General features: G+C 33.7%; 2 protein-coding genes across 2 annotated transcripts in view; one reads left to right on the forward strand and one right to left on the reverse strand.

Annotated features, from left to right (window-relative positions):
• The window catches only part of LOC129956628 (neuroendocrine convertase 2-like), a 316,381-nt gene that overhangs the window by 61,541 nt on the left and 231,211 nt on the right, over positions 1–23,629 (forward strand). The window lies entirely within an intron of this gene.
• LOC129956664 (toxin-like protein 14) lies at positions 6,821–13,003 on the reverse strand. The gene is made up of 3 exons (XM_056068597.1): positions 12,835–13,003; positions 8,649–8,757; positions 6,821–7,096 (listed from the first exon to the last, which is right to left on the reverse strand). Exons 1-3 carry the CDS (start codon positions 12,926–12,928, stop codon positions 6,988–6,990), a joined length of 312 nt encoding a protein of 103 aa, XP_055924572.1. The 5' UTR covers positions 12,929–13,003; the 3' UTR covers positions 6,821–6,987.

The raw sequence follows: 23,629 nt of genomic DNA on the forward strand, positions 1-23,629 counted from the left end.
GAGCAGGCTGTTACTTCCATATGAGTGATCCTTTACTTACCACTTTGATTGTTGAACTTGAATTTTACATTTTATTTGTTTTTTGAAAATGAAGTTTCATTTTGTTTGAATTTTTATTGTTTTATTAAAGAATAACTTTTTTAATGAAATTGGAAATATGAATAGTTAGAATTTATTTTTGAAGAATTTCATCGTTATTTAAGAAAATATTCATATATTTTTTGTTTAAAAAATAAAAAATAATTTTTAAATCATTATATTCTGCAAATTTATTGCTTGATTTTTATTCGTATTTCATTCATTTTCAATAATAATTGTGGGTACTTCTCCGTTTAAAAAAATCGTAAAAAATGGCCAACAGTTTGGTGATTTTTTTACGGCCCTTGGGAACGGGAAAGAACTTCATTGTGTTCCAATTGCATATTTCTTTCGAATAAAAAATGTTTAAAGCAAAATACATTTATTTATTCATCGAAAATCGCGTTCATTTTGTATGCTTAGTAAACACTGCAGGAAAAGATAAACAGAAACGTTAGAAATATTCTTATTGAAGGTGATGTTAAATAATAATGTACAAGTAGTTTGAAAACATCACACATTTGCATAGTGACCAAAGAGATTGGGGGATACTTCCGATCTCTGATGTCGCATTTCACGTTGAAACCAGTATCACGCTTATGCATTGCGTCAAATGAATGTATTATCATTCCGATGCTTTGCACTGTGACAGCATCATTTCGGATGAGGTTGATACTACGTCATGGACCGAAAACGAACGCTTCTGGGGAGATTCCGAGAACTGTTTCCGATACTTCTGGAGTGAGTCAGTTTTCTGTGCCTGATACAAAGTATCAAGTGGATTCCTCAAACTTGGCTGAGACTAGTGGATGGTACTGATACAAATATAGTTCCAATCGCAGTGATATGTCTGACGTGAGACGACGGGTCAGTGGGCTCAGTTTTAATGTGTGGCGAATACTAGAGGATTCACTGACAGTATACGAGAAGGGGAATATTCTTCGGCGATATGCGTAAATGTTATATGGCGAAGGAAGGAAATACTTATAGTTAAACGGAAAACATGACGCATGCTCATGGCATCGCCGAGGCTGAACGGTGAGCTAGTTTATATCAACCTAATATTTTGTATTAGGGTGATATATTATCAACCGAATGAGGTCGAGGAGACACCCATCGACATCCACGCAATCTCAAAACTGATACAGAGTACCTAATAGTCTGTATAGATACCGAGTACCTAGAGTGCCCAATCCTTTTGCCTTCTTTATACAAAGCATCAGGCTAATATCACCCAGTTCTAGAAATGAGTGTATTTGTACAAGTCTAATCCCTTCCACTTGAAAATAACGTACGCAAAAATCGACAAATCATAACAGAAAATTAGGTTATACATAACACACTGAACAGAGTGTGTGTGAGGGGGGGGGAGTGCGTGTTATCAAAAGGCTTTGCTGTGGAATCTATTAAAAGCATTCCGACGATCCGGTGGGACGCCAAAAGTATATCGCCGATTTTTGAAATCAACGAGTCATTAAAATAAAGCATTCGGACATGAATCCTAATGTTGTGACTATGCCTTTCCTTTTTATTATAATATGCTTTTAGAGATTCTTTTTGCTCTTTCTGTATTATTACTAAATATGTAGATAATGAAAAAGAGAGAAATGCAGTATTAGGGTATAATTTTTAATTCATTGTAAGTCACATAAAATTGACAGTAAGTCTCTGCTGAATTTTATTTTGTGAAAATGTTTGCCACAAAATGCTTAGAAGCATATTGTAATAGAAAAAAAAAGGCACAACATCAGCGCTAAGATTTATGCCAGAATATTGCTTTTAATAACGCATTGATTTCAAAAAACAGCGACACAACGGTAGATAATGTTTTAATGAAACGGAAATCCGACGGATTTCCGCTTCATTAAAGCTGTTCTTCTGTGTGTATGTAAACAAAGTCATTCAAAGCCCTAAAAGTTAAATGAAATAAATATGGCATATAGTTTTATTATCAGAATCGGAATATAACACTTTAGTCCGAACCTTTCCTAGAATGGCTTGACGGGCCGTTTATCTGTTCATGGTTTTGAAGTGAAATGTGCATAAAAACAGTTGCACGTCTGGTTAATGATTGAATGACTAAATAACAATTTTCTCATTTTCTAGAATTCAGAAAATATTGCGTGTCTATTTTCCTTCATTATATATAAATATTTTCAGAATTCCATGACCCATTCTTTTAGCTAAATTTTGATTTCCCATTCTCAGCACTCCCTAGCAGTGAAGTTAAGAAAAAACATGATTTCACGATTTCGTAATAATTACATCAACAACTTATAAATTCAAGGAAGAAGAGCTTAAAACAATTAAAACACCTTGCATTTAAGTAAGCCAACGCTTTTATTATTTGACTCTTCAATAAGCTAACAAAAACCTGCTTTTAAAAAATGTTCGTAGGAAATTAATTTTTTAATTTGCAATCAAATACTATTGTTCTGTTTTCAAAACTCATTTATTGCTTTATCTATTAATTTAATCAGAATTTTGATTAAATGAAGGGAATTGTCTGGTAATGAATTAGGCAAAAACTTATTAGAAGATTCCAAAATATTTATAATTAAGAATTGCAAATAAATGGATAAAAACAAGAAAACGTTTCTTATTTTTAGTGCACTTACGAAAATGTATTTTGAAGAAACTGTTTTAACTTAATTTATTTCATTCGATTTGTTTTGTTTTAGTGAAAGAGGGATGAGTTGACTAAGTTAATTAGTTTTTCAGCTACTTCTTCATCTGCAACAGTTTTGAAATTTTCTACCCTTGTTTTTCATCAATAACCATTGTCTATTTTAATGTTTAAAAATAACTTAATTTTAAGCTCATTTATCCACTCAACTAAAGACATTTTGTAACGAATTGAAAAAAAAATTATAATAACGAATGATATAATAAAGATAAACTGTAATTAAAATTAAAATTTCTCTCTATAAATATGTTCATTAAATTTTATTATTTTTTTTTATTTATAATTCCGCTTTTTCGTGTTAGTTTTCTCTCTTAGTTGTTAAATGTGCAGTTATTATATGCTGAGTTTTGTTTAGAAACTGTTGTTGTGGAGAATAGAATTCTCTATTTTTTCTCTAGGAAGAAATGCTTCTCAAGGATAAACGCGCCATGCTGAATCCACTTTGATCGAAAAATTCAGAAACGGTTCTTCCAACTTTTCCTCTTCTCTCTTATGTGCAGGCGAGGAGATATTTACTTTTAATATATTTCTCAACAGAAACTGTCGCTTATGCCATGGATATTCTGACTTTCTGCAGAATTGTGAATCATAGTGACGAACATGATTTCATTGAACTTGTATTGTTTCGATTTGATGCTAACTTCTTGATGTTACATGATTTCGAAATTTCCCGATTTTTTTTATGTTCTTAATGCTAACACATTTAAAAACAATATTTTGAGATTTTAACATTCACTTATTCAACTGATTTCATTTAATTTTGATTCCATATGAACGCCGACATCTGGAGGGTATTACAGAAAATAAATAAAATAACGAAATTTCATAATAATTATAACAAATAAATTTTTATTATAAAAAAGTTGGGTAAAAAGTTGCTTTACTATTATCTGCATCGCTTGGGCGTTGTGGGGGGGGGGATCCGCAAACAAAATCTTCCCGGAAAAATAAAAGAAGCAACTCATTTCGCAATTATTTTCACAATAAAAGATTCAGGCAAGTTATTTTAATACATTGTGTAACTGAACAAATTGTTAACAGCCTTTTACATTACAGCCTGTAAATTTGTTTTTCTCCTCTAAGAAATGAATGAAATAAATAGATATAATTCGTTTATCCGTTTTCTATCTGCTCCAAAATCCACTTTTTCTGCTCTTGAACCGGATAATTGAAATTCTATTCGAATAAGATATAGAAAACATAATTTTTAAAAATTCAAATCTCCACTTCAAAGCAAAAGTCGTGAGAGCGCGAAGTGCTGGAAATGAAACTACAGTACACTCCCGAGTATCCAGTTTGCGACTATCCCGTTTCCTTACTATCTGGCCCGGTTTTCCTTTACTGTCATTAAACGAGGAAGGCAAGGCATCTATTAATTCATCTATTAAAGAATTTTTCAAAACTTATAAACTGTAAGTTTTGACTCTTGTCTTAGGGTTACCTTTTCATATCTATATTTCAGTGTAAAATAAAATCAGTTTGAACCAATTTTCTTAAGAATTAGACTTACGATTTACGCTAATATTTTGTTTAATGTTTCCTGTATTTAAGTCGGGCATTACAGAATTTATATTAAAATGTGAGCAGTTTGTCTCCTTTAACTTAATTTTTCTCTAATAAATTCTTGAAACAAGCAGTGCATTATACAAACTATTAGTATAGAGCCTTCTATTTTAACTTGACACGTTGTCGGCAATTTGCTTCTATGATTCACCGGGCCACGACATTGATATAAATGGAGGGCTCAGTAAGAAATAAGAAAATACGTATTAAAGCAGTAAGTTTTGAATAAAAGCTTTGTCTTCTGGTATTGGAAATGTAGAATTCCAGCCTATCCGGCTTTATTGTTATTCGCAACATTACGTCGGATAATCGGGAGTGTACTGTATATGAAGAGTAAATAAATGTAGAAATAGAAAGAAAATATCGCGAATAAATTTCATTGTTATTCCAATTTACGTAAAATATTTCTGTAAGCACCTTTTAGCGATTTTAGCTTGGACTTCAGGAGTTGAATGAAAAATCTTCCTGAACTTTAAAACAATAATAATAATAATAATAATAAAAGAATGCATCTAAAAATGTCTTTTCATTCTTTCCTTCGCCATTTCGCAAACTTTCACTCTTATTTAATACTACAGTATGATGTGCATACTTTGCACATTAGCAGAGCACTCATTGGAAATTTGCTGCAGACGACTGAATTCTCCGCCATTATTCATTGAAGAAGTCCTCTCCAGAGAATACTGCGGGCGAGAAAACGCGCAATATTGACTCGGTCCTGATCGAGTGGAAGCCCGGCTGCCAAAGAAATCTTTTATCCCGTTTCTTTCGGCATATCGCGTGGAACTGTTAGCGAGGAGATTATACTTTTAATATGTTTCGCTGAATTATTGTTATTTCCCAAAAAATCTCGCAAAGTATGAAAGATATGTCACCATTTTTTTGTTTGTTTAGTATAATGTCAAATGAAATGCAATTCTATATTCCTAGCAATTGCAAATGTTTCAGAAATATTAGGTGGTTGCATGTATTTCAATAAGTGATATCTATTGGAAAACATGCGAAGGTCGATATAAACGACAATGGGTTTGGGGTTTTACCTAATTACTATGACTTTATTGTTATCATTTTGAAAGTTTTCTTTCCATTTAGTATTATTAAGTTATTCAGTGTATAAAGACCCCAATCATGGAACGCTCCAAACTGCATTTTCGACATTCATTGCTTTTTGTTTGTTTGATTTGCCGAAATCTGCTGCCGAAGCCCATCGGACACATTTAGAAACTTACGGTGATGCTACTCCGTCATATCCCTAGTGTCGGTTTTAGTTTCAACGATTTAAGAGTGGTGATTTCTATGTCAGTGACAAAGAACGGCCTAGAAAAATTCGAAGACATTCAGTTGCAAGACTTATTGGATGAAAATGAGAAGAAGTTGTAGAAAATAATGGAAAATATCTTTATTGATATATCTGGCACCCCTTTTTCTCAATAAATGCCTTTTTAAAGGTAAAAAAGGATCAAAATATATGCAGGCACCTAATAATATTCGCCTTTCGTGACCAGCTTCTTCGTTTAAATTATCGATTTTTTTTTAGGCTGTCGAGCGATTAATATGGAATGCAGTTTTACATTTCATCCTGCTGCTTGATACGACCGAAAGAGCTTCAATCGAATCTATCTGCCATTCATCACCGTGGATGCACAACAAAAAGTGTATATGCAATGAAAGAAAACCGAAACTTCCTACTTCGGCATGGAAGTCAAAAGGGGAAGCATTTTAAATATTAATTTCAATATCAGCAAATGTACGTCACTGATGGATGTCTGGGATTGTAGCTAAAAATCCCTAAATCCCCATCATTCAAACAAACTGATGGATGAGTTTGAATTTCAATACAACATTTAAAACTGACTGTGCATTAAATTATATTTTAAATATTGTACAGAAATGTAATGGATGTAATTAAAAAAGGAAATTTTGAATTTTAAGATAATGCAATCAAACATAGTTGTGAGATTCTAGTTTTCGATTATGTAAATATTAATTTTCATTCAAGTTTTAGACCTTTTCTGCGAGGCCAAAATATGTTTGAATATTGTTTAAACTTTGTTTGGTAAATACATTACCATAGTGACAATTTTTTATTCATTTAAAATTTAAAATTAAAAAAAATTATGTTTCGTGATATTTTCTAATGTTTATATTTTTTGTCTCCCTGACTTTAATCATTCCATTTTTTAAAAATTATGCTAATCGACGTATGAACACATTCAGGAATATTGAAGGATAAATTTCGTAAGCCGTCTGTACATAAAAATAATAAGTTTCTGCCAAATTTTGGCGAAAGCAATATATTTGTCTATCCGACTATTAAACATGATAGAAATGAACGATATGGATATATATAATGTAGAATATAGTCTTAGTTGAAACAATAAAGTTACTGCAGTGTCTGTCACTCTACTGAATGTAGGATTCATCCATTTGAAAATATATTTTGCTCCTTTTCTGCGAATTTGACTTATATAAGTAAAAAGAATGATGCAATAGTTGAATACGATGTTTAATGCCTGTAAAGTGTTAACACGAAATTGGTTTTTAAACATAAATTGGGCACATTACAAGATGTTGAATGCTATGTATGACATATTTCGGTGAATGGCGAATTTTAACTTCATTAAAATCGAAAGAATGATTAACAGAATCTTCAAGGCCCCTTACACGATCTTTGCGTGACATTTAATGTCGGGACAGCAGTTGGGGTAGTGTCCCTCACCTTGGACAATCCGACAGTGGGGGTTGTCCGGTTTCAATACTTTTCCGCACCTGCAACAGAGAATTAACATTATTAGAAAAACGGAAAAGCTTTAAAAACACGCTTTTATTAATGTACAAAAATTAAAAGGTATTTAATGAATCATACTCTTATAATGTTTTATTTTTAATAAATATTTAATTACAGCTTAATATCCTTCCGGAACAGTTTTTTACACTTCACTTATTGTTCTTTGATACCGGACTTTTGATTTAAAAAAAATAGTTTTTACTAAACATTTTCCTATGAATGAATTTAGCCTTTAATGAATCATTTTTTCTACATATATTATGAATGCAACTCCTCCAATTCATTGATTCACTGCTGTGGAATAAAAATTTATCTAAAATCGATATCAAAGGATTTCGTTCAGCTCGTTTCTTTGATGGCCTTACAATTAGTGAAAGCGTTCACCGTAGATTTTGGTCCACTTCCCGGACTTTGACCATCATTGCCAAGCTCTTTGAAATGATAGATTGCATCAGACAAAGTTTGCCGAGGCACATTAAGCAAACGAACGATTTCAGTTTGTCGTTTTCCTTTTTTAAATCACTATAAAATGGCAAATCTTTTGCTTTAACATTGTAAAAAAATAGTACATAAACTAAGATATATGTTACAAAATATTTTGTAATTGAGGTGGTTGACAAAAAGAAATGAAAACAAATTAAAAATAGCTTAGTGAACTTCTATTCTATGGCGAAATAACATTGTCCAGGTTTCTTTACCGCACCCTGTCATTGCTCTCTGTGTTCAGCGAGATTGGTGAAAGGAAAGACAATGACTATTCAGATTCCACTAAAATTTCAACAAGAGTCTCTCTATGTATTCATGTATCTATGTAAAATTTCTCAAGAGCCTGTCTCAATGTATTGGATTCCTACTTCAAGTCCGTGAAGATCGCCATGGCCTCAAGCCCAAGATGTACAGATTTCTATAAAATTTTGAAATAAATCCTTTTAAAGGAAGTCTGTATGTCTGAGAGCAAGTGAATACAAAATGCAAAAGCTGAGTTACATGAAATTTGATTCGCAGTTTCATCATCTAAAGCTTGGATCAGTAGCAAAATGTGAGCCGAATCATTAGCGGGCGGACCGCCTCCAGGTCTGTACATTCGCGAGGATGCGAAAGCATTAGGTAACTGGAGAACGCAACGACTTAGAAAAAAATAAATATCTTTCATATACAAACTTGTTGCTGAAACTGTAGTTCTGTGTCAAATTCGAGCTTCAATCAGCCGGCATAATGGATTTCAAAATGCATATTTGGCTTTTTTCACTGAAGCTGATGTGAAGGACAATGAAAATGAAACTCTTGAAATGAAATGAAACTTGACATTTGTGGACAGTAGCAAAAAGTTACGGGGTGAAACTGGACGTAACACCTTTGTTAGGAAGTTCTGGGGGAAAATCTGCAGTCTTATCTAAACATTTCCAACGCCCTCATTGATAAGAGGCTTTCACACGGCCCGGTCTGCAATCACCGTTATCAATCACCTCCTCCACCACATTAAAATTCCCTGCCAAGGGAGGGAGAGGGAAAGGAGAAAAAAAGCCTACTCACCCGGCCACATGACGTAATCCTTGACTGCACTCTATTCGCTCGCACCTCGTGTCGTCGAAGCCTTCCTCGCCGACGGGAATAGGGCCATAGGTGTCGCCTTCGCAATACCCTGCGAGGAGAAACTGCATCAGGAATTTCCTCAAACACATTTAAACGAGGATGGCAGATGTACAATAGTGGTACATTACATTATTTCTGCTGGGATAGTTTTAACTCAAAACTTTTAATTATTGTAAATTTGTACCCCTTTTAATAGTCTTTTTAAGATTTATTACTCAGATATATACAAGACATCCACGCTTTCATTGGCCAAATAGTTAATTATTAGCCATTAAAGAAAGATATATGCTTCCAGCGGATTTCAATGAGAAGCGGCTCAGATAGTGGGAGGAGAAGATGTCTTATAAGTACCCAGGTTTTCGCATGCCTAGCGGGTGCAGAAATAGCACAGGTTTAAGCTACCGCCACTTTAAAGACGGGTCGTTCCACTTAAGTGAATGGACGACGTAAAGGCAGATTTTTTTAATTCACAACAGAATTCATTTTAATTGTCGTGGCGGACCGGTTATTCAAACAACAACCGTTCGCTAATGTAGATTATGTAGTTCTCTTGTGGCATAATTCTAGTTAGAAAAATATTCTAAAGTATGTAAAGAATTATATCTTATGTTGTTACAGTCAATGAAGGGGAAGCTGAAAAATGTATTATCTTAGAACAATTTACGGTCATCTGCAAAGAGAGTCGGATGTTGGTCGGTGAATCTAGCCATTGAGATGATATAATATTGTTTAAAATAATGATGAAGCTTCATAGCGTGATCAGTTTCTGTCGAAAACGTATGCAACTTATTTTAGAAGTAAGATAGTATGTTCAGATTATTTTACTACAGGAGTTATTGGATCGAGGAATTATAAAAATTTAGATTTCATATTTTTTTTATTTATATGTTTATTGACTCAAACAATATAAAATATATTCTATATCATTTAAAGCATTTTTTCCACCTAGAGATATATGCCTATATCTTTCTATAATTTTCATTTTTGTCTCTTACCTTAATTCACCGCCAAATACACTGGCTATACAATTATTACTGCCCTAAATAAAGTTGCAATTCAAGTAAGAGGACATCTTTTAGTTGTTTCATTTGACGGAAATTTCAAGAATGTTTTTTTTATGCATTTTTCGATTATTAAATGAGAAATGAAAAATGTTATATATTTCTAAACCGAAATTAACTAATTCCCTAATTTTTATCTTAATTTAACCCATATTAACTTCATTCTAAAATGTTCTCTTATTTCTTGATCCAATTCCACCTTTTTTTTATTTAATTAATGCAACACGAGCTTTAAAATTGCTGAAATCGGCAAGTTCCCACAGTCTAAATGAAGGGATAAAAGTCTGTCAGAATAAATAATTTCGTGTGAAATATATCGATTTCCCCTACCTAAAACGACACGAGTAAAGAAATCCCTATCAGCATCTCACAGTATATAATCACGAGGGAGAATATTTCTTTCGTTCTTTTCTCTTTTCGCTCTTGTGTTGCGCCGTGGGTTGACGTATCTCGTCGCTTCTTGCTTGTACATAAATTATACGTCCCGGTATGGAATAAAGCGAAGTTTTATTGAAAAAAAATTAATTAATTAGTTGTTTAATTTAGAATTGTCTTCTCCCTTCGGCCACGAAACTGCTTCATGCGTTTTACGTAATATGTGTGTGTGTGTGTGTGTGTGTGTGTGTGTGTGTGTGTGTGTGTGTGTGTGTGTGTGTATGTGTGTGTGTGTGTGTGTATGTGTGTGTGTGTGTGTGTAATTTTTTTACGCGAAACGAAATCATAAAATTTTGTTAATTCATAGATTAAGTAGTTGCCTGTTTGATAATTCGACCTTAAAGATGATAATTAAGTGGAATGATGTAATTCTATTTGAACTGAAATTCACTTTCACATGTTACATTATCTGCATTTTCAGTTTTTATAATGCCTTTGATTTTCTTATATGAGAAATAAACAAACAGAAATTACTGCAGTTATCAGAAAAAATTTGAGTAGATCCCACAAAAAGAAAAAGAAAAAAAAAAAAAAAAGATTCCAATCGTGCCTTTTTATCAGTCTGTCTGTAAATATGATACTTTAAAAATGCCATGAGCCTTAAAATGAAATTTAATCAATTTAGTTCTTCTAAATTTCGCCTGTTGATTTTGGACCCTATTCGCGAGCGAGTGGCCATATATTGCGATCAGTTTGCTTGTACACATAAAAATGCAATGGCACAAAAATGTAACAAAAACTATGTAAACGAAATTCGACACATTGCTCTGGCGCCAGAATTATCTATATTTATTTAATGTTAGGTGGCATCAGAGAAAGGAAAAGAAGAACTTATCTTATTGTTATGACGTATTCGCCATGCTGTTGACTGTGCTATGAAACTTTACAAGAATTGCGCCATTTTCTGTATATGCGCGAGGAGGAACTCCAATTATTGAGCAAAAAAAAAAAGAAAAAAGAAAAAAAAAAGACTGAACTTTATTTCAGGCTGAATTTCGTAGGAGGGATTTAAAAGTTGAACATTTCACTATTAAAACATTGAAGACCATTAAAAAGGACAAATTCTGGAGAAAATGTATGGAAACTTTAAAAAAAATCTTTACAATGAAAATTGTTCTACTTAATGAAATATTCTCAAATCAGTTGTTTACTTTAAACATTCTATCTGGTTCCAAAAAATGTGTGCAGATCTCACCGCAAGCAACTTTTCATTGATAACTTTATGGAATAAAGAACACAAGAAATTTTTTGTCTAGAAATTTTTGGGATTTTTTGTCAAGAAATATTATACATAAGTATGAATAAAAATGTTTATTCTTCTAAAATGAACAGCCCATACATTTAATAAGTGCTTGCTTTAAAGTTTCGATTTTATTTGTATAGTGAGGGCCCTAAATAAGACTGCAATATTCAAGAGTGCATCGGATTATAAAATTTCAGATACATACAATCTTTAAAAGCAAATGGATTAGAAAATTCTCTTGGATTCACGCTTGGGATATCCAAGAAATTTCTTCTCCGTTTCAAAGAGATTTTGGAGTGAAAGTGGCGTCTTATAGGAATTAATGAGAGGCCTTCTTAAAATAATTCCGTTTTAATGTAAAATATATTTAAATATATTTCTGAATTTTTGTATAATATAGATTGAAAAACGGTCGTATGGGACACATCTTGCTCGAGACAATGAATGGCGCCACATTGTAACGTTTTTAAGGCGATAAGTCGCCAAATATGTTTTTAAAAATTTCTCCTTATTTTAGTTAGTTTGGCGAGTTTCGATAGATTTTGCTAGAATTTTTTCTGCCTTGGAGAGAATTTGGCATCCAATTCTTTTATTTTACAGGGAAAAAAACATTTATGAGAGCAGAATATGTCATTTAAGTCACAAAGGTTTTTTAAGGGAATAAAAAGAACTTTTTTGGATTAAAAAGAGATATAAAGCAAAAATATTTAAATTTGAAAGCTTTTCAAATAATTTGCTCAAAGCTTTGAAAACAAATGAAGAAATATATTATCTAGGTCCTGAACTAAAACTTAAGCTGTGTTTCAATCCACTCTTTAAATAGCGGGGCTCGGATGATAAATAACATGAAATTTTCGATTTTTTTTTCTGTGAGCATTAAAATAACTATGAAATATTTCTAAATGAATAGATTACTCATTCTTAATTCAGGAATTGCAGAACATTTTGAGAAATTATTACACCTAAATGGAATAAAAAATATGCATGTGAGGTTTTTTGCTACTACTACAACTCTACCAAAGAATAATATTTGAAAAAACATTTAAAGATGTAAAATAGCATTCAAACTTGTATAAACCCAAGAATAGAAATAAGGGTAACTTCCCAAAGAAGGGATTTGAAAGCAAATTCAAGCAGTTTTATAATGAAAATTGTTCAAACATTAAGAATATTAAATTTTAAAAATTTATGTTTCCGCAAGAAAAAAAGAAAAAAAAAAATCCTTGAACTTTTAACATAGCCACTTACCATAATTGAAATAAAATACAAGATTTCCTATGCTCTAACAAGTGTGTTTATAAAATTTCATCACCCATCATTTCAAAAGGATCGAAAACACTCTCCTTAAGCCTAGCAATAGCGCTTTAGTTGAAAGATGGACTCTTACCATTATCGGTGTTGAGATATTCCGAAAACGTGTAGGCATCTAGGCGTGGTGCAACAATCGCCAACAGGAGCAGCGGAGACAGCAGAGCGAACATAATTGAGTCTAATCGCCGACTGATAAAAGTTGAAATGGAACGCGATTGCTCTTCAACGTCCTCCGTTGGGAAGAACCAAAGGTTAAGAGTGTAACGAACCGCTTCTTCCTTAGAAAAATCAAAACAAAACAAAGAGAGTGGCAAGCTGTTTGGGTGTGAACATGCAGTGCTTACGAAATGTAACATTCACCGGTAAGAATGGCGACGTTTAGTGAATTGGGCGCTTCTTCAAAGCATTTTGTACACATCTTAAATCTTTTGCGTGCGATTATTTTTGTAAATCAGTTGGTTTATTCATTAAAATTTTGTTTGGAATTTATAATTTAAAAATTTATCAAAATTTTAGCGTGTTTCATCCATAATTTTCAAAAGCTATTGTCACACATGTCTGGTTTTTATCCGTATTAACATTCAGATTGGCAAAAGTAGTCTCCTTAAAGCCTTCTCGCGCACTCTCTTATAAAGGTATAGTAACTATTGTACGTCAAATCGTGCAATAGTTAGTTGAGAAATATTAACCTTAGTAGTGAATTTAGACTTCTTATGAATTCACCGTGTGATATTTGGCGATTTTTTTTTGTTTTGTTTTGGTGATTAACCCCTGTTATACAGTTAATAGTAACCGAAACTCGCATTTGCATTTTATACGTGTTTTTTTTTTTCAACCGAAAATGAAATCAAATTTGACTCAGAGCTTCAAACCAGACAGAAAATTTGACACATTTAATTCATTGTGTTTTTGAGTTATGGTGTTTACATGGTTCTGAAAGATACAGACCGATAAACGGCCCACTCCTATTTGAATTTGGCTCAAAATTTGACCAGTGTCCACAATAGAGGTGCTAAATGTGTGTACCGAATTTTATCCATCTCACTCTCTTTATTTTCTGTTATGGCTTTAACTTATGTTTGAACAGCCCAACAAACGTACCCTTAAAGGACTTTGCTCAAAATTGGAAAGAAATGTACAAGTTTGGTATAAAGATTGTTTACCACATTTCATCCATCTAGGTTAAAGATATTTTGAATTGTCTTTGTCACAGACGGGCAGAGAGATAGACATACTGTCGCAAATATGTTTTTAGAACCCAGAGAGGTAAGAAGCATGCAGATTCATCAGCATCGGGAGTTCGAATTTTTTAACGATGACTCTGTTCTTTGGATAAGAGAAATTAAAAAAAAAATCGTTTGTTGATACTATTTCATTTGGGGTTTAGCTTGGTTCTCCCTTTTTGAGGATTAAAAATACAATATTCCTGATTCATTTTCAATAGTTCTTTTCATTTTTTTTTTTTTTTTTTTTTTTACATTCATAGGTCGTTTTATGCCAGTCACTTGGAAGATATATAAATAATTCTCTAATGTACTTATTGATGTGTTTTTCTTCCATTGTTGAAAACTAAAGAATGTGGATTCTTTTTTTTTCATATTCTTTGGAAATGTCTTAGCTGATATTCATCTTTATTTTTTGATGATAAGGTATACATACCAAATCTCAATGATCTAGAACGGTGCGTTTATGAGCTCTCGTGAGAGATGTGGAAAGACAGACTGATGTTTATGTAGCACAACATTTATTTGAAATCTGAAATGTCGGTGTTAAGGCCCGCTCATTCATTTCCATCACCTGGGTGTTGTCTTTTCCCATTCATCCCCTCACATCCCCTCACATTTCCCTTTTCCCTCACATCATTTCAAAAAATTATTTTTCGTACTCTAGTTGGTATGGAATGCAGAGATCCTTCAAAATGGCGAATTCTCCCAAAGACGAGAGAGAAAATAATTCCATAACATCGTTCCCAATTGTACGGGGATACTTGATTGAATGGCGTACTCTCCGAACTCTCCCTTCGGGGAAGGAAACAAACCGAAGCAGAATGTTTAACATTTCGTATTAAGCTTGTAACAAATTATTGAGTTGCTTGAGGACAGGGTCGAACGAGAGATTTTCTGTTACATACTTATTAAATAATGTATCGCCGAGCTAACAAGTTTCCTTAAGTCTCAAACGATTTTGTATAACGTTCATTAAACTGAATCGAATAAATTAAAATAGATTAGAATTCTTCGAATAAAAAGGAATACCTTTTTTATAATGACTTATTCAAAAATGGCAATTGTCATTGAAGAGAATGAACTCGATCATCTCATTATAAACATTTATCTAATTTGAATTCTTTTATGTTTGCTAAGATAGAATTTCATAATAGGTTTTCAACTCATTCCTTTTTTTTTTTTTTTGCATTTTATTTTTTTGATGATAAAACGATTTGTTATTGTACTATTTAGAGCTTCATTATCAATGAATGGATTCATTCAATTCAATTTTGATTCCGTGATAGTGGAGATGTCTGTTCAAGAATTTCTGGAAAGATTGTACCGTTCAATACTATTAATAATAATAGTGAATTGCAAATGAAATAAATCACTAAAATGTAAAGAAATAATTAAAATAGCAAATATTATAACCTTTTAAAACATTAATAAATTTTTTTATTTAAACTTCTTTATATATTTATTAAATTTTTTTTTATGACAATGCTCATTATATTTTGCTTTGAGCATTGTCATTTTTTTATGACAATGCTCAAAGTAGTTTTTCCTTATTTAAATGAGTGAATGCTTATTTAAAAAATTGTGGAGTAATATTAATGAATACAATCTTTTTTAAATCTTTTTTATTTTATAGCATGTAGTATAGAATATAGCATGAGCTTAATAAAACGAGTTGTGTTTGTATAGTTTATAAGATCTCTAAGTAACTTACCAAAATATTGTCTTCTTTACAATAGAAAAAAAATAAAATCATTAACAATCATTTTTCAAATCAAAGTTATTATTTTTTTAATAAATCGATCTCTTTCTATTGCATTGCTGTAAATGACTGCAAATTTATTGAAATTCGTGATTTTAATCATTTTATATTTTAATCAGAAAATATATCTGAAAATGAAATGAATGAAAATAAATTGTTTTTAACATCTTGTATTCTCACCTATATTGATCAAAAAAGGGAATTGACATTTATTTTAAATGTGATGTATCAGAATATCAAAAAAAAAAAAAAAAAAAAAAAAAATGAAATCTGCGATCGCAAATTTCAAGTTATGATGTGAGAACATTATTATTTTTAAGTCATTATTTGTCTTAATTAATTTAAGTCATTAACCAGTTTAAACCGGTTTGAAACAAACACGAGACCTCTCTATCAGTCTCTAACCCTCTCTCTCTCTGCATATATATATATATATATATAAAGATAATTTTTTTAAAGTTTCATTTTCAATTTTTCTAGCTGGCAAACAAAATGATGCAGCTCGACCGATTTTGAGACGAAAAAAAACCCCATCGTTTTTCTAAATATCAGCGCGTGCGAAATCTGATAGTCACTTTATTGTTTCAAACCGATTTAAACTGGTTAATGACTTAAATTAATTAAGACAATTCGTAAGAATTCTGAGAATGAATAATTTGGAAAAAAAGTTGTAACTTTAGTTGGCAATAAATCGCCAAATGTGACAACCTTCTGAATTATTTTCTAATAACCCTAAAAGCGAAAAATTGATGTCTCAAAAGCGATAAATCGCCAATTTGTTGTCACATTTCTATCAAATATCACATTATCTGTTTATTTCATTTCATACAATCAAGTGCTGAAAATTACATTTTTCTAGATTTAATTTGCAGTAGTATTTAACTTATTTTTTAATCAGATTTTTTGTAAATGTGATGGCAACAAGTTAATAAAAGCTAACTTTTTACGATGCTCGTGCGGATTAAATTTTATATTTATTTTGTGCAAAATTAATTGTTGAAAAATATGATTTAATTATATTTTTAAAAGTTCATTAATAATAAAAATTTAATTTATAGATCAAAACATTAGTATCATTGAAACGATTATTTTTTGAACTTCAATATAATGTAAAAATAAATTTTGTGCTGTAATATTTTCGCCAATAAATAAATTGCCAATTTGTTGCCTACGTATTTTGAGGCTTCAACAATTTGTTACCTACGCAATTTGCGGCTTCAAAAACTTCAAGCGAAAGCAACACCATGTTCTCACATGATAGATAAAAAAAAAAAAAAAAAAAAAAAAACATTTGCTCAAATATGCCCATTTGTGATTCTATCCTTTTAATAGTCCAATTTCAGAAGCCATTTCTTTCAATGCTTTGGTTTATCCCCTCTGAGAGATAACTGAAATAAATTTTCTTTTTATCTGTACATTTGATTTTTTATTATTATTATAAGCACTTCAGTGTCTCTTAAACCAATTTCTTTTACTTTCTATCTAACAGACGAATTACAAGAAACGGATTTAAATATCTTGGCTTCTGATTCAAAATCCCAAAATCAATAAACGACAGAATTTCGCTTATTGTCTTTAAAAGTAATTTGTCTGGAAATTGTGATAGATCATCTCGAAAATTTTCATTTCTATATATCTATTTCCTTTCTATATATTTGATTTAAACAAAAAGCAAATTCTTAGTCTCTATTTCGAGAACAAAATACCGAGTACTAAAAATAGAGTGCTCGCTATAAATTCTTGTGAACTTGAAAAAAATCACAGTAAAAAGTAATACTCGAAAAAATTGCTGCTTTCAGAAATATGTGTAGAAAGCCTTTGGATTATTTCCCATTAAAATGATTTGAAAAATGACCAATAGTTGGCGCTCACATATCAAACTGAGATGGTTTATGCAAATCTGGAAAACAGAATGCAGTAAATGAACACAGCGTATTTTTTTTTTAAATAAAAAGATGCTTAACATGACAGCCACCGCTGGGTATTGAGTGAAATATGCGCGTTACTACGCCTATTAAAGCTGAGCGCCTACATCAATTCCACCGACGCCCCCTTGAATAACATCTTTCAGTACCACTAAAGTCTGGAGAGCCCCCGCAGACACGAGACTTTAGGTATCCCCATATCCAAAAGACCGCTATAGTAATGTCTGGCACTCGTGAGCTCCACTTTATCTTGTATCCTCAGCTTATCTATCGATCGTCAGTGAATGTATCTAGGAGGAACGTCTTGACGAAAGCAGCATCATGTTTGAAGGTGACGGTAGATAACGCAGGTCTTTGCTGCAAAGCAGGCACAACGTGGTCTCGCAAAAGTTTTAGGACTACAGTAACGGAACAGGTTTTCCAACCGGATACAGGAAACTCGATTCAAAAAAGAAAGAGCCCAGAAGGAAGGAGCGGTTAAATCACACCAAACAATCACACGCTGAGAATATAGTGGTTTAGTTGTTTCACTAGACCACTACATTCCGTCCGTACTACAATAGTATCCGTCGGTTTCATGTCAACAGGATACTTTTGTTTTGTGTATTGACGTAGGCATGCAATAAAAAGTGGTTTCCATCTGTCCACATGATGTTCAGTAACCATTGTGGATCACGTTCCATGTGTGTCATTGTCCATGTTGAAAAGGCTTATCTTCCATAGGATTTTGCTGGCAATAATGGTTGAAGTGTCTGTATCTGGTACGAATACAGTTTCATAATTCTATATGAAATGTGTCGGATCGAAGTTTCAGAATCCTCATTACTTTTTCAGCTTCGTCATACTCCCCGTTCATGTCTGGGCTGCCAAATTTTCCATGACAGTTTGTACAATAAGGACGCTGGACGCAATGACTGGTGGTCTAATACTGCATGCTACATGCTTTGAAGTTTGTATGAATTTATGATGCAAACCGTCATTTTAAATAAATGGAGAGCTAAATTCAGTGTCCCTTTCAATGAAATAGGACTTTTATTCGTCTTGATTTCTTCCACTGTGAGGAACTTTCGCAATGCTTTAGTCGTGTATTCATTGTTCTTATAGAAAGGCTCAAACACCACCGCTCGATTCGTAACGATGACATGCTGCTGCCATCCAATGTCGGATCTCTTTCCAGCCTTGCGTTTTACTTCTATCCTGATTTGCATGAATCGTCCCGGTTTCACATGTAAAAGCCCATTATCGGTCATGCTCTGAATCATTTTTAATGGGGAAAATGCAAAGACTTCTTGAACATATTCCCACAGATCTCAATTTTTTTCAAGCATTACGTTTTTATAGTGATTTTTTTTTTGAAGTTTGTATGAATTTATGATGCAAACCGTCATTTTAAATAAATATGAACGTAAATCGTTAACAGATTTCTTCTGAATAAAATTTATTCTCATTTTTGATGCAAATATTGTGCATTAAAATTCATGCATCTACACTCAAGAGCCAAAACATTATGAGCACCTGTCAATAACGAGTTGGTCCACCTTTGGTGCGCAACACAGCTTCAACCCGCCTTGGCATGGATGCCACAAGTCCTTGGTAGATGGCCGGAGACAGATTGTACCAAATGTTTAAGCAACGGTCACGCAAATCCGAGATATTGCGAATTGGTGGTCTTTGAACTCTGAGCTGCCGTCCCATGTCATCCCAAAGGTGTTCTATCGGATTGATTTCCGGTGAGTTAGGCGGCCAGGATATTAACTGGAATTCAGCATCATGTTCCTGGAATCACTCCAACACAATTTTAGCTTTGTGACACGGGGCGTTGTTCTGTTGGAACATTCCATTTCCAGCTGGCAAAACAGAGGCCATATAAGGGTGCAACTGGTCAGCAGTGATGTTCAGATACCCTGTAGCATTCATGGTATGCTCTACCACAACCACGGGTCCCAGAGACGCCCAAGAGAACGTCCCCCAAAGCATAATACCACCACCACCGGCCTGTGTATGACCTATTGTACATTGAGGGAGCAACTGTTCGCCTGGAAGACGGCGTATCCTGACACGGCCATCGGCGTGATGCATGACAAACCGTGATTCATCTGACCAGACAACTCTCTCCCACTTATCCATGGACCAGTCGCGATGTTTCCGGACCCAGCGAAGGCGCAGTTGGCGATGACGCACGGTCAGCAAAGGGACACGAGTGGGACGTTTGCTGCGTAGCCCTATATCCAACAGTGTCCGTTGAACAGTGAGCTCCGATACTATTCTACTTTGCCCTGCATTGTATTGGGTTGTCAGCTGAGCCACTGTCTGGCTCCGGTTTTGCTTCACCATGCGAGACAGTCTGCGACGGCCTTTTTCTTTGATTGCGTGTGGACGTCCAACACCATGTCGTCTACTGCTGTTTTCACCGTCATTCATCCACTTTGCATAAGTACTAACAACTGTAGATCGCGCACACCCCACGAGTCGTGCAGTTTCAGAAATACTTGTTCGAGCCTTCGAGCCATTACAATCTGCCCTGTATCAAAGTCACTTAGATCCGCAGCCTTTCCCCCATCACACACAGAAGTAAGTGAAAGAATGGTTCTTCAGACTCTCCAGCAGCAGTTGAATACCACTTCCACCTGATCACGTGCCTTCCACGTCATCCAGGCGAGTTCATTGCAAAATGTAGGGGTGGTCATAATGTTTTGGCTCTTGAGTGTAGCTTGTATGTTTGTATCATTGCTTTTACATATACATGACTAGGCAGGAGATCGATAATAATTTACCCAATAATATTTGTGGGCACCACTATAAAAAGATAAAATTTGCGGAAGAATCTTCTCTTCAGTCATACAGCATGATGCTCGTTTTATAAAAATCATGACTGTGGTGGAATGTAGATTATTATGATCCGTGTAGGAAGCAACAGGACGAATGCTTTTAGGAACATTTCTTTTAATAATCACATTCCCACACTAAACAAGCACAAACATAAAGACAAGACATTCACGCGTGCGCCTTCACAGTTCAGCATCACATCTCATTCTAATTTCAATCGCAATGCACTATGGGATGACATATGGGATGGCCTAAATAGGCATCGCCATCTAGTATCCAAAAGAGAAGATAAGAGTAATGCATTTGCTATATGACTTTTTTTTTCAATTATCTGAAAAAAAAAATGAAATGTGAATTGAATTTAATGATAAATCTATAAAATATGCTGGTTAAAATATTTATTTCCCATTGCCAAAGAAGCCATTTCTGACAATTTAGAACAGCCTCTTTTCCCAAGGAAGAGTGCAAAGGTTAGGAATTAAAAAGTAGCAACCCTACAGTTACCCCAACTGATGGCACTAGTTGAAATGTTATTGTCCTTCTTCAGAATTCTGTACAAGCTATTGAGAGAAATGCTGCGATGTTCACTGCATTCAATTTCAAACCATCGTAGTTATATGTTTAGCTATGGATCTTGAATTTAATATTTAGCATCACGGTATAGTTCATATTCCTTCAATCCTCGGTTCAGTTTTGTTATGCCGAGTTCTGATCAGCATGGCGCTCTCGAACTGCAGTTGAAAGCACATTATTTAACGGGTAGGAATAAGTCCATCCGGCAGATTCTTTTATGTCGGCAGCAGGTGGGATAGGGACCTTGCTTCGGAACAAAGCGGCATCCATTGCCCATGTTGATTGAAGATAACTTGCACCTAAAAAAAAGAGATGAAAATATTCAAGGAATCAAATGTAAGAAAACTGAAATAATACAGATATTAGCCAGTGAATAATTGAAAGCCAAGAAAATTTGAAACTTTATCTCAATGTGAAATGAATCTGATGAGTTTTAACAAATAAAATGTTGTGTAAGAGATATTTCATTCTTGATTAAATGCTGTTGCTCCAACCATAGCTAGCTCGCATGTCCATAGCTAGCTCCAACCATAGCTCCAGCTAGCTCGCATGCCCATGATTATAAATGTTCTACGGAATATGCACTCAACTCCCAATCCGCCTGAGGCCACTACAAGAAATAAATAAATGGTTCCTACATTTCTTAGAATATTGTAAAGGTGTGTAGTGCATTTGTATCCAATCCGATGCTGGGACATACTTTCTGTAGGTGTGAATGTTTTTTAAATTCCAAAGCAAAGGAGGCGTAGGACTCCCGTGTTTACATTCACTCCCTCTCCACATTCTTTATTTTAGTTTAAATGACGATTCCACCCGCATTCAGACAGCCGAGAGGAGAACATAACCAATTGTTGCAATTGGTTGCCGACTTACAAAAAGTGACTTTATTCATATGTTCGATAACACCTGGAAGAGACTGGTCTCGAAGTGCTGCTGTTATCGAAATGATTTACGAATGGCTAAAGATTAACCCTTCTTCGCAGAAGATTATCTTGCATTCATCGTCGCTGTAGGCCTTGCCACCAACAGGAATTCTGCCGTAGTCTTCCACATCACAGAAACCTAAGGGGGAAATTTTTTTTCTTTAGTGCGAATCCGATTATGGCAATGAAAGAATCATACATAAATCGAATAAATCGTTCGATGCACGTCTTAACGATAGCGGCTTTGTTAAAGTGAATATGTTACCTCTAAATAGGGATGGGAATTAAATCGATGGTGATCGACTGTTGGACCACCAAAGCATTTTGAGGCGACCGCCTTTACTAAGACCAAAGACGCGCATACTAAAAGAAACTAATTGTTACATTCATGTATACCCATTTTGTAATACTGATGTGGAAAAAATAAGTTAAAATATAAATTACATATTCTGTTTAAGGAAAGTGAACTTTTTCTTCTTCAAAATGACAATTTTAAAAGCACGTAGTTCGGAACCTAAGTGTAACTTTTGGAATCTAATGGATGAAGCAAAATATCCCAATTAAAAAAAAACGGTGCACATCATTTAACATCGGTCTCAGGCTCTACCTGTCTATGTGAATCTGCATTTTAAACGATGAATATAATTAAGACAACATAATGTTACTATCGCACTGACGACCGCTTAGAATCCAATCCAAGATTTGCTGTTAGTAATTATATACCAAACAATTCAAACCTAGCGGACTGTATGCATAGTAAGTCTTCTATTAACTATAACTACGAGAACTTAACTTTAGATGAAAATGATTTATTTTCTAATGTATTTTGAACTGTTTGATATTAAATGCATATTTTGATATTATTATATTTGTGGTTATTATTATTATGCTTGTAGTTATGTATGTAAATGCACATTCCGTATGAATTATTAAATTGTAATACATATTTTAGACCTTTTTTGAGCTCACCATACCTACGCCACTGGGTGGATCACAACACCCTGACAAAGTTAGAAGTAGTCCGTAGCGTGGAAATGTCTTCCCATCCCTGCCGTTAATGTGCAAATAACCTAGCTAATTTGTATATTCACTGATTTGCTCCATTTAAGTGTGGAAGCAAGATTTTCCCGCCTTTTCACTAGGTGATGTGCACCTGAGTGGCTTACGGATCGTCTCATTTTATTTCCTTCCCTCCACTTTTAGTTTGGTTCCGTCAGCGCCAGTTGCTTTCATTGCTCGGCTGGCAATGCGTCGCATAAATAAATTGCATGACATCGAGTTCCTAAATTGCAATAATATTTTAAACTAGTCGATTCTTTGTGTTGAAGTTTTTCAATTGATTGATGATTGATTTTATCAACCACTGTGTTAATTGTTCGATTATATTAACTTGATTCGTAGTAATCGAAAAATACCTAATAACATTTAATCTAAGCTCACAGAAACGTTGCTGCAAAGATATTATTTTCACTTTAGCGAGTGCCTAGTAGTCACTATGCAGATTAACGAGTGTCTAGTACGTAATGTGCAGATTACCTGGGTCATTTGAGAAATGAAACAATTTTCTGCACTTGAACGGATTACCCTAGTTAATGTGCCAATTAGCTAGCCAATCTGCAGATTAAGAGATTTCTGTACT

This window comes from Argiope bruennichi, chromosome 2 (genome assembly GCF_947563725.1).
Source record: "Argiope bruennichi chromosome 2, qqArgBrue1.1, whole genome shotgun sequence".
Lineage (NCBI taxonomy): Eukaryota > Metazoa > Arthropoda > Arachnida > Araneae > Araneidae > Argiope > Argiope bruennichi.